This window comes from Melospiza melodia, chromosome 16, assembly GCF_035770615.1.
Source record: "Melospiza melodia melodia isolate bMelMel2 chromosome 16, bMelMel2.pri, whole genome shotgun sequence".
In the NCBI taxonomy this organism is placed as follows: Eukaryota; Metazoa; Chordata; class Aves; order Passeriformes; family Passerellidae; genus Melospiza; species Melospiza melodia.
Genome location: NC_086209.1, coordinates 11,088,265 through 11,101,733, shown reverse-complemented (window position 1 = coordinate 11,101,733; position 13,469 = coordinate 11,088,265). Strand labels below are relative to the sequence as shown.

At 42.8% G+C, this 13,469-nt stretch overlaps 1 protein-coding gene across 3 annotated transcripts in view; it reads left to right on the top strand.

Moving 5' to 3' along the window:
- Positions 1–13,469, top strand: part of GRIA3 (glutamate ionotropic receptor AMPA type subunit 3) — a 141,594-nt gene that overhangs the window by 92,361 nt on the left and 35,764 nt on the right. For all 3 annotated transcript variants that reach the window (XR_010029753.1, XM_063170603.1, XM_063170602.1), the window contains exon 11: positions 6,922–7,298. Coding sequence is in view for 2 of the 3 variants with exons in the window: in XM_063170603.1 (XP_063026673.1) it covers positions 6,922–7,298 (377 nt within the window). In the remaining variant the exon portion in view is untranslated. The remainder of the gene's footprint in view (positions 1–6,921; positions 7,299–13,469) is intronic.

Below are 13,469 nucleotides of genomic sequence, written 5' to 3'. Positions count from 1 at the left end.
GCAGCGGGGAAAACAGCCCCTGAACTCCGAGTGCAAACCTCACCTACCCTCCAGACCTTTTCCCAGCTCTATTTGCAAACATTGTGAAATACCCTTGGCCTCTTTCTCCATCCCTTGAGAGGGGCTGTGTACCACACTCTCAAGGATGTGCACTGAGCCCTTTGAAGATGAGAAGTACTCCAGAAGTGCTAATTATTTGGAGCAAGCGCCTCATTTACGTGCTAACTTTCCTTTATCTCTCACGGGCTTAAAACTCTATTAGGGAACTAAAACTACGTTAAGGTAATGCCCCTGTGAATCTTGTCAGCAAAATTACTCAAATTTGGCTCCTCTGGATTCCATTTTGGGAAGACAAGAGGCAGATTAGATTTTAAGTACCTTTGTTAGCATCTGTGGAAGATAGACTTGGTAGGATGAAAGGAGCCTGATTGGTTTTGGTACCAGTTATCCAGCAGCTCAGCTGAGCTGTGGCAGAAACACAATCCCTTAGATTGCATTTGTCTCAAGTGATAAGCAGTGACTAGTCATTTGTCACTGCATATTCCTGACCCAGCAGCCTCCTTGCCACCACCTGGCAATGCTGGGACATCTCAGCTAGTTTTTTGAATACTGAACCCTTTTTTGCATTGCCCTATGCATGCAACTCTTTTCTAAAATTGCTCTTAGGACAATCATAGGAAATGAATGGCTTGTTCATTTTAATGTTAAAACCCTAATTAACTGTAGTTAATGTTTGGGTTGTGCCAGTTCGTTGTTAATATTGCTCTCCATTCCTGTGGAATGCAGCACAGAGTCCGGGGAGAAAGGGCAGCCTCCAGACTCTGCATTGGAGGGGAGGGCCCCAGTGTGCACTGAGCTGATCCCAAAGCACCAGGGGGGCTGTGTCACCCTGCTGCAGCTCTGGAGGGTGGCACAGCCCTGACTCCAGTCAAGGACTCACTGGAGGTCGGCTGGGCTGACTGGAGCAGTCCCTAGAGTTACACATTGACATTTACACACTAAAATGCTTCCCATTAGAAATTCTCCCTCCCCTGTCTCATATCACATCAGGTCTGGTTGGAGGGCATAGAAGTCTGCTGTACTGTACGGTCCCTGAAGTCAAGGACAATCTCAGCTGTGCCCCTTGGGCCTTGTAGTTTTGCAAAGGGCTATGCCCATGCACTTGGTTACAGAGGGATGGCAGCCCTGGAGGCAGGGAATTCTGCCTGAGCAGATATTTCCAGACTCCTTTGCTTCAGGCAGGAGAACCCAGCAGGCTTGTTGGAGAGGGAATAACAGAGCTTTGTGGTTTGTTAGCAATTTTTAAATGTTAGTGATAGTAGTAGTAATGATCATTTTAATACTAATTAATAATAATAATAATGAAATTTTATATAAAAGGAAATGTATTTGATTTTTCATAAATCAAAAAATGTCAGTTCAGGCTGAAAAAAAAAAACTTAATTTTTCTATTTCACTCTGATATGTCAAAATAAAACTCTTCATCCTACCAGATACCCATTCAAGCACTGTTATTTTTTTAAGCTAAGAGAAATTTCCAAAGAACAGTGGAAATTTTAAACAGAATAAAAATAGAAAATAGGTAAATCTTTTTTCCTGGACATTTCAGAAGGGAAGTAGCTAAATCACTCTTAGTCCAGGAGACTGAATTGCTATTTAAATCTAACCAGCAGAGCAGTCCAGCAAGGCAAGTGCTGTCCTGCAGTGACCCAGGGGCTGAGGACGTGCCCTTGGCTGGGGCAGAGCAGCAGCAGCAGCTCCCTCGGCCCCTGTGCTCGGGGCTTTGTACCCACCAGCTGCTGAGCACTAGACAGTCGTCTTTTCTCTTCTTTGGGGTCAGCCTCTTTCTGTAGGCTTTTATTTCTCCTTCCCCTTTTAAAGCAGGCTGCTGTTCTTCCTTCCCTGTTCAGCCAGGGGAAGCCATCCCTCCCCGGGCCTGGTGCTTTTCACAGCGCTGAGGCTAATTGGCAGGAGTTTTAACACAGATCTTAATTGTAACTACAAATGCTTTGGGAATGAAAAGAGCAGCCAGACCTTACAGCCTTTAAAACTCTGCTCAGGTTGAAACAAGCCTTTATAAAAACCTCTCAATATGTAAAATAGCACAAAGGAATGAAGCAGGGATGTAAGGGACAGGCAGTCCCCGGAACACGGCAGCCACCGCGGTCTGTCAGAGAGGGACGGCCGACACATCCCCTGCCTCGAGCAGACCAACCCACCCCATGTGGGGCTGGCCTCTGGCTGTGCCAGCAGCAGGCAGAAATACTAAAGATGGCACATACAGTCTTTGAATCATAGCAGAGAGGTAAGCTAATTTGATCCCTACTTTTCCTTAAATCTCCCACATGCTCTGAGTCTGTGGCAGAGTCGGTGAAGCTTGTCCTTTGCTCCTCACTCCTGGTTTCTGCAGGAGGGAAGCCCAGGTACAAGTCCCCAAAGGCAGCTGTGTGATGCTGCTGCCCTGCAGCTCAGACAGACCCTTGCCCTGTACACATGGACAGATGTGGGGTCCCTGGCCAGGCAGAGCTGTGGTGGGGGACAGGAGCACAGCCCTGGTTCAGAGTCACGCTGCCATGGTCCTGGGCTTTGGCTGACCTGAGTCCAAGCACAGGCAGAGGAAGCACACATATGTCCACAGCCCCAAAAGCAGATGTACCCTTTATGTCTCCATCTGTGAATGGCAGGAGTGTGTCAGGATGAGCTGTGGGCATCCACAGAAATCACAAATGGACTTAACTTTGACAAACTGTGGCAGATGGGGCCCAGTGCCATTTTAACACCTTAATACCTTTTTACACTGCTCAGCTAGGGGCACATTAAGGCTTCAATGCAGCATGTTGCTAGTCAGGTATGACCTGTTGGCTTTAAATAAGTGTGAGCTAATGTGTTAAAACCACATTGCCTCCATGACCTGGCCTCTCAACACACCCTGAATATCCTTGGGGATATTGGACTGCCTTTACAAAGGTAGCTCTTACCAGCTGATACCACAGGTGATGTGTTGCTCTGTCTGACACTCTTTTCTGCTACCTGGAAACCTCAGACTGCACTGAGAAGTGTTAAAACATGCTCAGAGACAGTCACCATTGCAGCACAGTCCCTTCAGGTGCCCCTGTGTACCTACATCCAGCACTTTTGGGGTGCCCAGAGGTTTGGCTGCCAACTGACGTCCGTCAGTGTCCCTCTGCTACAGTCTGCACAGAGCTGGGATTCTGCCTGGCTTCCTGTCACATAAGGTGACTGCAGTCCAGACCCACCTCTTGAAAAGTGACCCTTGAGCAAAGGAGGTGTTCAGTTCTGCAAGCAGGAGCACAGACCAGATTTCACTCTAGTGCACAGCTTTGGCTTTGGGAGAGTCATCAGTAGGTCTGTAAGCAGAAAAATCCCATTCCTCCTCTTGGATTACAGAGGTGGAACATCTTATCATTTCTCATTCTCCATGTAGAAGGATATTTCCATTTGCTATTTTTCTTCTCCCTCCCCATAAGAGTCTGGAGGTTTGCAGCTCCCTGGGGTCATCTTTGAGCAGAGTGGGCAGCGCCTCTGTGCTGCCTGTCCTCTCTAAATCCATCCCTCCCACACTAGTAGGCAAAGACAGAACAAGCCTCAGAGGAATCCATGACATTTCTTGCCCGGCTCAAATGCAGTGAAGATGATGTTTGAAACACCATTAGTCATGAGTGATTAGCAAAGCTCAGTTGTTGAGGTTCTTAAACCCCTCTCCAGTTCTGTATGAAGAAGGGCATGTTTGTGGTTGTGTTCTTTTTAATCGAGCTCAATTTGTATGGGTTCTGCTTATCTGCAGCCATAACAGGGAGGGAAATTCTCAACAGTGCTGCAGTTATTAATGATCCTTTAGGGTACTTAGAGCTCTCCATAAGCTCTCCATTTCAAATATTGTATCTCTAAATAAATAAGCAAAGAGAGAACTGGTTTTTAACCTCCCTAGTGCAGCAAATATTCAGGGAAGTGGTGAGCAGCCAGGTTTGGGTGTTGGATTGTAGCTAGTCTGCTTGAGAGTGCCCTGGTTTCCCAAGACCCTGTGTGGCCATGCTTGTTCCCTCTGCAGAAACAGAAAGGATGAGGGTGGGTTTTGGTCTTTCCAATACAGTGAATGCCTTTGGTAGGGATGGTAGGAAAGCAGGAAGACTGAGATGTATCAGAAAATTAGTATTTTTATCCCATTTAATATTATAAGGCAGTTTGAAATTATTTACAAAGAAATCTACCCTGTGTGGTATGAACATGGTAACAATCAGGGCTTTAACAAGTGATTTGTCAGTGCTTCAGCATCAGCTTCATCCCCCCACAGGAACATCCTGCATGAACTCAGCTGGGCATGCAGGAGATACAGACCTTATTGCATGTTGCATCAGCACTTAGGAAGATTTCCACCATGTCTACTTTAGCAATTAACATATTACTTTGAGAGAATTAAAATTCTCCAAGTCCACAAAAATGCTCCAGCAACTAAATGCTCTTGCAGCTGAAGCACCTTTCCCTCCCACGATGGGGTGTTCCAAGGCTGGCAGTCCTTGTGCAGAAGTGCCTGGGAGGAAGGCACCTGCCTCCCACCTAAGCTTCACTTCACATGGAGCCCCTGCTAAGTCTCCACAGGAGTCCTGATCCATTAAGCTTGCTCTAATAAGGATTAATTTGTAATTACCTCATTAGTTCAACAGGAAGTACAGTGGCATGGTCAAAGTGCTTAGTCTTCCAGCTGGCTGTGGACTCTGACTGTATTTAAAAATTATATGCTGTATGAATCTCACCCTGTCTGCAGACATCTGGTATTTAACAGGAGCTCAACAAGCATCAGCTATGAAATATATGTTTTGGGGGAATTCCTCAGTGAACAAGTTCCAACCTCTTGCAAAGATGTTACCTCACTGTACCCATACCCTCCCCTCCAGCCTCTCCATTACTTAGGTGATGAACACATTCATCTGCAAAGCCAGGAAACATCCAGGCATCCAAAGGCATTTTCAGTTTTTATATTCAAGCCACGTTCAGATAGATTTTTGCAGTAAGTGACCACAAATCAGCTGAGGTTTTCTCCTTGAGGAAAGGGCTACTCAAGGGGAAAGACAGCGTCCCAGTACACATGACTGTCAAAAGGGACTGAGCAGGGCTGTCAGAGGGGGCACCCAGGGCCATGGTTTCCAAGTGGCTTCCTTACGTGCACAGGCATGGTTTTATCAGATTATTCCAAGCGCTGAACTTGTGCACGTACCTTGTAGCTGCACAGACTGGTAGGAGCTGTCAAGAGATATTCATGGGTGGCTGGAGCAGACCTTGAGGTTGTGTGTGGAAGTGGGTGCCCTGCAGAGAGAGGCAGCTGTGGGGAGGGCCAGCCCTCATCTGCCAAGGCTGTCACTGGTCTTGGTCCTGAGCAGTGCTCCAGGATGGCTGCACGGTGCTGCTGAGCACCAAGCCCATTGGTGCTCTGATCAGCTATATGAGAAGCCTTTGCCATTTCTGCTTATCAAATGTAAAACCCAAACCAATAGCTAGGAGGAGGAACAGACCAGATATTAAAGACAGTCATGTACATCACCATCAGATTTATATAAAGGCATATTCAATTATTTTATGGCACAGATTTTAATCGTGTCTTCTTAACATTTCCCATTAACTTTTATTCAAACTTCCACTTAATCAGGCTTTATTTTTCCACTTGAAAGAGATGCCTGTTTACTGGTGGGGAAAAAATCTGTTTAAAAGGTGCACAGTGGTTTAGGTACTCATAAGTCAAGGTTTCCCTAAGAACCATTTTTTCTTTCTGAAATTCTTAATTACCAATGAAAGACCTTCTTTAAAAATATCAATAACATGAATATTTAGCATATTTAAAATAGTGTATGTAGGCTCTCATAACACTCTTCAAATGAAAAGGGCTCTTTCTTTAGCATTCCATTCCACTCTCATACAAATACACCTGCTTGAGTACTTGGCTGGATCAAGACCAGGGTATCTAAGTAGTATGACTTGAATCTTTATAGCATAGAAATACAGGTACAGTTAAATATGTTGAAAATCTATTCTGGAATGTTATTTTTTATCAGGAAGCTAAGTAATTTGTTTTCACATGCCTGCCAACTCATGGAATCCAGCAAGGATGCATAGATTGAAGGGAAGGGTTTTGGTTCCCCAGCACACAGGTGAATGGTGAATGATGCAGTAGATGCCATTGTGCCTCCAGGTGTCACAGCCCCAGAGCACAGTCTGTTACAGGCCTGTAGAGCTGAGGTCTCTGCAGGAGGGCAGACATGACACAGCATTCTCCTCAGATTATCCTGGCTATTTACTCCTCAGGGATTCAGAAATCTGTGTTAAGTGTTCTTCAGTGATCACAGAAAGGGCGTGTCTGATTCTTGTCCCCCTTCTGTCCCTTACTCAGTGGAGTTTTAAAGGAGCATACAAGTAGCAGCACCCAAGTGCAGCTGAAATTCAGTGATGGGTTACTTCTCATGGGTTCATTTTAAAGATCTTGAACTAATCAGTAAGGCAAGAGAACTTGCTGAAAGAATGGAAAAGAGAAAATAAAAACATAGCAAACACAGAATTTGTCCAAAGTCTTCAAGACAAATGGGTGGTTACAGACCATTACTAGAAAATGACATTGTGTTGGTTGCCATTTCACTGTCCAATTTGTGTAGTGTTTATTCATCCATTTTAACTTAATAGAAATATCTGCTACTGTCATGAGCCCCTTGCACAGATTTGATTGTAATTTTACTTGTTAATAAATTTCTGTTAATATCATGTAGTCCTTAAATTCAGTGACTGCAAAATAGCCTGCAAAAAATTTATTTCCACTCACTCTTGTAATTTATCATCTTATTCATTAGCCTGAGACTCTAGATTGTGATTCTGTTGTGTCTTACTTGTAACTAACTTGGGTTTGTTTTCCCTTTTCAGAGAGCAGATATAGCTGTTGCCCCCCTCACCATAACATTGGTACGAGAAGAAGTCATAGACTTTTCCAAACCCTTTATGAGCTTGGGCATCTCCATCATGATCAAGAAGCCTCAGAAATCTAAACCAGGCGTGTTCTCTTTCCTGGATCCTTTGGCGTATGAAATTTGGATGTGTATAGTCTTTGCTTACATTGGAGTCAGCGTAGTTCTTTTCCTAGTCAGCAGATTCAGCCCTTATGAGTGGCACTTGGAAGACAACACTGAAGAACCACGTGACCCTCAGAATCCTCCTGACCCTCCAAATGAGTTTGGAATATTTAACAGCCTTTGGTTTTCCCTGGGTGCCTTTATGCAGCAAGGATGCGATATTTCTCCAAGGTTTGTTCCATGTCACTCCATCACCTTTTTGCATTTTATGGTCATTTTCTGATACCATGGTGCATATATGTTACTTTCTCAAATTTCTTTTTAATTCCATGGTGCATATGTGTTACTTTCTCAAATTTTTTTTTAATTCCAAATATTTTATTTTGGCATTTCCATTCAATATTCAGCATCCTCATCAAGCCACCATGCTTGCTAACATTTGCCTCCAGAGTAAGTAGCATTGCTTATAATGCCATTTATGCATTTCTGCCAAACTTATATTCACCATGTTGAGGCTGTAAAATGCATAGGGTTTTCTGTTTTCAGCAATGCTTGGAGGGCTACCGTGTTTTTGCTGCATATCTCATTTTACGGTCATCTCCTTGGTGCATATAACACATTCTGCTTTGCAAAATAAGATTTATTTTAAAAAATCACATGCAACAGCACTTTAAAGCATCTCCATTCCCATCAAGGCTCCTGCTAGTCTTTTTACATTCTTTTGAGCCTAATTTCTCCAGTTTTCTTCTGCTTGAACCATCCTTTCATCCTTCTGCTTGCCACCATTTTGCACATATTCATGTCTCCAGATGTACTCTGCTACTGTCCTCTGTGTGTATTGTTATTTCAGTCCAGCCTAATCTGCTGTTCCTCTGTTCAAAGTCAATAATGTCTAATAAGCACTGCCAGTTTCCATAAAGATTTTTCTTATTCATGAAGATGTTCTTTCTGGATAAGGCTGTAGTAAAGTATGATTTATATTAGTACCAATTTTAACAGAGAGCACTGCTATTAACTATTGTAGAATTATATTTCTTTTTATAGAAGTATTTTAAAAACCAGATTAAAATAGTGAAGCTCCCTCTAATTGAACAATGCATACCACAGATTTTTTTTTTTTTAAATAACGTTTATCATGTTTCTGCATTTACACTGGTAAAATACTTTGGTGATATGCTTGTTATAAGCAGTAAAATTATCTAGTTTCTTAGTGATGGAGCAATAATTCTTTTTTGTATGACAATAATTTAATAACCAGTTTCCAGCTATTTTATTTATTAAGAACACCTGCTGAGACAAACAGAATGCACTTTTCCATTTAACAAAATTTCTATTTAGAGGAAGAGAGAGATCTTTTCCCTAAGTACTGACATTCAAAATGCACCTTGTTGATCTCCAGGCTGCCTTTTTCAATACCTGAATAATTGAAAAGGTGCCAGGTTTTCCTGGTCCATATAGCATTAGGAGTCTTGAGTTACCTCACTGAAACAAGTGACAAAATTTCTATGAATTTTCTTGGGAAGGATCGTGATTTTGTCAGTTAGAGTGCAATAATCATCCTATAAATTTGTGTTTGTTAGTGTCCCCAGTTCCTGGTGTCTGGGTGTGCTGTTCCCTGTGCACTGACAGCTGTTGGCCTCCTCCTCCCCCTGTTTGCACTCCCTGTTTCTGCCTTTGCCTCAGACCTGCACTGACACTCTGCCCCAGTGCTTGCTGTTAAGGGGGATGAGCGGTGATAACATTTAAATTGCTGTTGACCATGTGTGTGCCAATATAAAGGACCGGGAAATAAGCACTGGGACATCACATGGAAAGCTGCAGGCATTTCTGCTAGGGCTGGTTATTGACAGTTAAATAAAAGTGCACAGGATTTCTGGGAAGCTCTCATGTGACTCTTTGGCATGTTCAGCCATTTACCTTATATAACAAGTGGAACACACTGGGTTTTTTCAATACAACCACGATAAGTGCCTTGGAAATACCTACAGAAAAAAAGAAGAGAGACAGCAGTATATCTGTTTATTTTATCTGTCCATCAGAAGCTATTAGCTCAGTATTAATATATAGCCCTCATTTGAAGATGTTGTCCAGTTATTTTGTTATCTTCCATAATAACATTCCAGGCAGTTATATGCATTGTTATAGGAAAAAAAAAGGGAAATTTAATACTTTGGTTTAAATTCCAGAAACACTGTTCATTTGACTGATATGTTGATTTAGGTTGATTAAAATGTCAAATTTCTTTTCTGTGGGACTATTCCCAAGTATTCCATTCTTAATCCGTATCTTTGTAAGGTTACACCATACACAGTACATTGACTATATGAATGTTTCATACTATTTTATTGCCACTAAAAGGGGCTTCATTCTTCCATTGTGAGTTTTGTCTGAATAAATTTCTTATATGAGAGCGTACAGCACTCGTAGAGAGATGCCGACAAGCAGTCTGGAGAGATCACTTTTGTACTTGCTGATAAAGGCTCTTTCAGCTGCCTTTGTGTGGAACAGCTGTGACATCTAATGACTAGTTAGATCTATCTTTGGTGAGTATGCTGTGTGGATATTCCAGAGGATATATCCCTATACTCTCCTCTCTGTATTTAATAGGAGTCATCTAAACAGAATCAGAGAGCAGCCAAAGGCTGGGGGCTAGTGCATCCCTTGATGTAATCAACATTTATTTCAGCAGTTTTGTTCTGCTATCAAAGGCTGCTGTGTTTTTTGCATAGTGAGCTAAAGCATTGAAAATTCACTTTTGAGGGATCAAAAGTAGAGTATTAAACTTGCTTTTATGTACGATGCATAGAGCAAATGGAATCAGGAAAAAACACAGCCAAATTTGTAACACTGTTCTGAGCAAAAGTATCTTTGAAATCTCTATGAGAGCATGTATTTTCATTGTGCTCTTTATTCATGTAGAACAAAGAGGCTAGATTAATTAATTGCTGATGGAAAAAGGCAGGGAGGTTATCAAAAACCATTTAGAGGTTGGTCATTTAGAGGGTGTATTTCTAGGTCCCTGCTTTCACAGCAGAAGACTCAAGAGACTCCTATTAAAGGCCATGGGAATGTCTTTGTGGGATTTTCACAGTAGCAATGAGAGGGTAACCCGACATTCCTGGAACTCCCTTGCCATTCCTGTGCTGAGCATCTCAAGCCAGTGCTTCAGATGCTGTGTGTGCCTTTCGTGTCCCCGAGGCCGAGGCTGGCTGGGTGTGAGCACGGGGCTGGCCCCAGAGCCTGGGGGCACAGCTGAGCTGTGCTCAGGGATCCATGGCTCCACACTAGGACAGGTGTGCAGGGTTATTTGTCAGCATAACAACCGTCTTATATTGATCCAAAGAGCCCAATTAAAAATGGAGTAGTGTGAGAAGCTTGTTATGTATCTGTAATTTAGGAAATCAGATATCTTTTATGGCCTTGAGCAGAAACAAAATGCAAGCTATTTTCATAAATGAAGTTTTGTTTGAATGTATTATATGTATTGTTCTCCTGGAAACTGAATGTGAATTTCAATGTTTATTTTGGTTTTTCTCTTGTTACTAATTTGCTCTCATTTGACTCCATGCTTCCTTTTAAATTTCCTCTCAAGGTATGCGCTCTTCCTATTTACTTGCTTTTGAAATCACCGTCTGACTTTGTTTTGACAATTGAGTTATAATCCTGTTGTTCCAGATCTGTGTTGCTCTTCTCATTTGTTAGCACTCTAATTCACTTTAAAATAATGCCATACAATTTGAGGTGATTTGGAAGACTATATTAAGCTAAAGCATTAATTGATTGTTTTTAATTACATTATTATACATTGTACAGATATGGCTTGCATCAGAAACAGTGGTGCTGGTATTAAAAGCTTGACTGGGTTTTCTATGATTATTATCTGAGTAATAGAAAAACATTTCTGTGGTTCACAGCATAAACCAAACAGCACTCTCTGATTACCAGCCCAGTGTACCTGTACTAACCCTTTTTCTCCCTCTACACCAGCCCCTGCAGTGGGTATAAGGAGTCTTCGTTTGAGCAGATGGATGGAGGAAACTGGGGTTCTTTGGTCAAGGAGGCTGCCAGGCCATGCTTGTCCATGTTCTTGTTCTTCATTTCTCTGTCTGTCTTTCCTTCAGTGTCAACTTTGTGGTTTATGTGATTTTTCTTTTGCCTCTTCCCGTGACACCAAGTGACAGCTACGTCAGCCCGCACTGCTCCGTAGTAGCTGCTGTTAAATCCTTCTTTCTGTGCTCCTTGGAAGACTCTGGGAGAAACAACTCTAGTGACATCCAGTTTTCTTTGAAGTGACCTCAGTTCTTCTGAGAACAGCCCTGGTCCCCATCTAGCAAGACTTCTCTCTTGCACATAGGATCTAAAAAGGCCTTTTTTGTCAAGGGATGCCCCCGTTCCCATCTCCTTCTCCCTCTCAGGTGATCTTTGTGCTGTATCTGTCTGACCTGGTTCATGCAGGTTGCCAGACCTCTGGGATGAGGTATTTTTACCTTTCCCAGTGTGTAGGATGCTGTCTGAACATGCAGCCTGGCACAAACCTTTTATTGTTGCAGCAATGGGAGCTTGAGGTTTCACTGGTTTGGAAAACACTTATCTTCTGCACATCTCCATCCTAGCAACCCATCTGTCCTACCAACAGAAGGGGCAGCTACCAATGCAACTAAGAGATTTCCTATGGGAAACTGTAGGGAAAATGAACACGTAATATTTTATTCCCAGTGCTTCCACTGCATTTATCAGAACACCCTGATAAGTTTTTTTTCTTCTCCTTATTTCAAGATCTACCTTAAAGCAAGAGGGCCATGGGAATCTGGAAACTCCAGACAGAGCTTGTCCTGCAGTAGGGAAGTAGATGTTTCATCTGCTGGACCTGCTAGCCAAACCCCTCCTCCATCTGTCTCTGAAATTGTCCACATCACTGCAGGGAGGAGAAGTTCAACTCCAGGTCTTCTCTGAAGATGGAAAGTGTGTAGTGAAGAAAGGAGCTAAAGGAGGATGAATTTCACCTGACACAGCCATCTGAAAGCAATAGACTGTGGTTTTTAGTGAGGCATTTTTGTTCCCTCCGAAGTTATGAGACAGATGGACAACTTTAGATTTATCCCACACTACAGCAAGTGAGATAAATCTCTTTCTGAGGGTGTCAGGCTCTTCTCTCTTTCTCTGCTGGCTCCAAAGGAAGCCTTATGTGACAAGTTCAGCAGGCTGATTTGTAGTTGGAGAAAATTGTGTCAGCCCAAGTAAGAGGGTATCAAGCTTTACCAAATAGCTAAAGCCAAAACCCTACCTGTTAAGGAAGCTGCCCAAAAAGGCCTGCAGCCTTCCCTGAAACCTCACTCACATGATACCTACAGAGAAAGTAGAGTAAGGTAGATAGATTCCTTGACGGAAGGCATTATTCTGTATTTATATTGCTGCAAATTCCCTTTGCAGCAGCTCAGTAGCCTTGTGTTAGTGAGCACAGTGGCTCCACAGCCCAAGCTGAAACTTGGAAGCCTCCTACCCTCTTGACAGGCCATCAAGACAGGCAGGAAGGCCTCCTCCACTTGTGGGTGATCTGGTGGATGTGTGCCTGAGGAACTCTGAGGAACCAGCCTTCATCTGCCCTCTCAGTAAGAGCTGCTGCTCCTTGGGCAGAAGAGAGTGGAGAACAGTGGTGCTTCAACTTTCCCCACATTCCTCTCACATATTCCAAATTGAGCTCTCTGTTTTTATTGTGTTGTTGATTTTTTTCTTTGTTATGATCTTTAATGTTGGATGGATACATTTTTTAATTTCTTCTTTTTTTTTTTTTTTTTTTTTTTTTTTTCTGAATAATTTAATGGCATTTTTTTAAATGGCTCAGGCAATCTCTGGCTCTGGCCAAGACTGGGCAGTTTACCAGCAAACCCCCCTGTGTAGGTTGGGTGGGGGCACAACATGAGACTTTTGGTTTTTGCTTATCTCCATCTGTTGGTAGGACAACTTGTACCCACTGTCTGGGGATGGCACTGAGGGGCTTGAAGGAAACAAATAAACAGGTAAGAGTTTTCTGTTTCTTTTCTTTGCACAAACTGAGGACTACAGCACCCAGGTTCCACAGATGTGTCTGACATTGATTCTTCCTCCACTGGTATCAGTAGAGCTAAGGGAAAACATGAAATATCTTTGTCTCAGCAGTTGAAATGATTCTTGGTCAACATGCTGTATTTGAAGAACAAGCAATGTACATGGCAATGAAATTCCCCACCCAGCTGAGTGATGTGTCACTGCCATCCTTCAGCCCAGATCAAATACTTTGAGGCTGATGTTCAGTTGCTGTAAAGCATTCAGAGCTCTTGCTGACAAGATCCAGACCTTCTGACCGTTGGGCATTTTGTAATTATGTGCTTGCAAATGGGCTTTTTCTTAAGTCCTTATGGAATC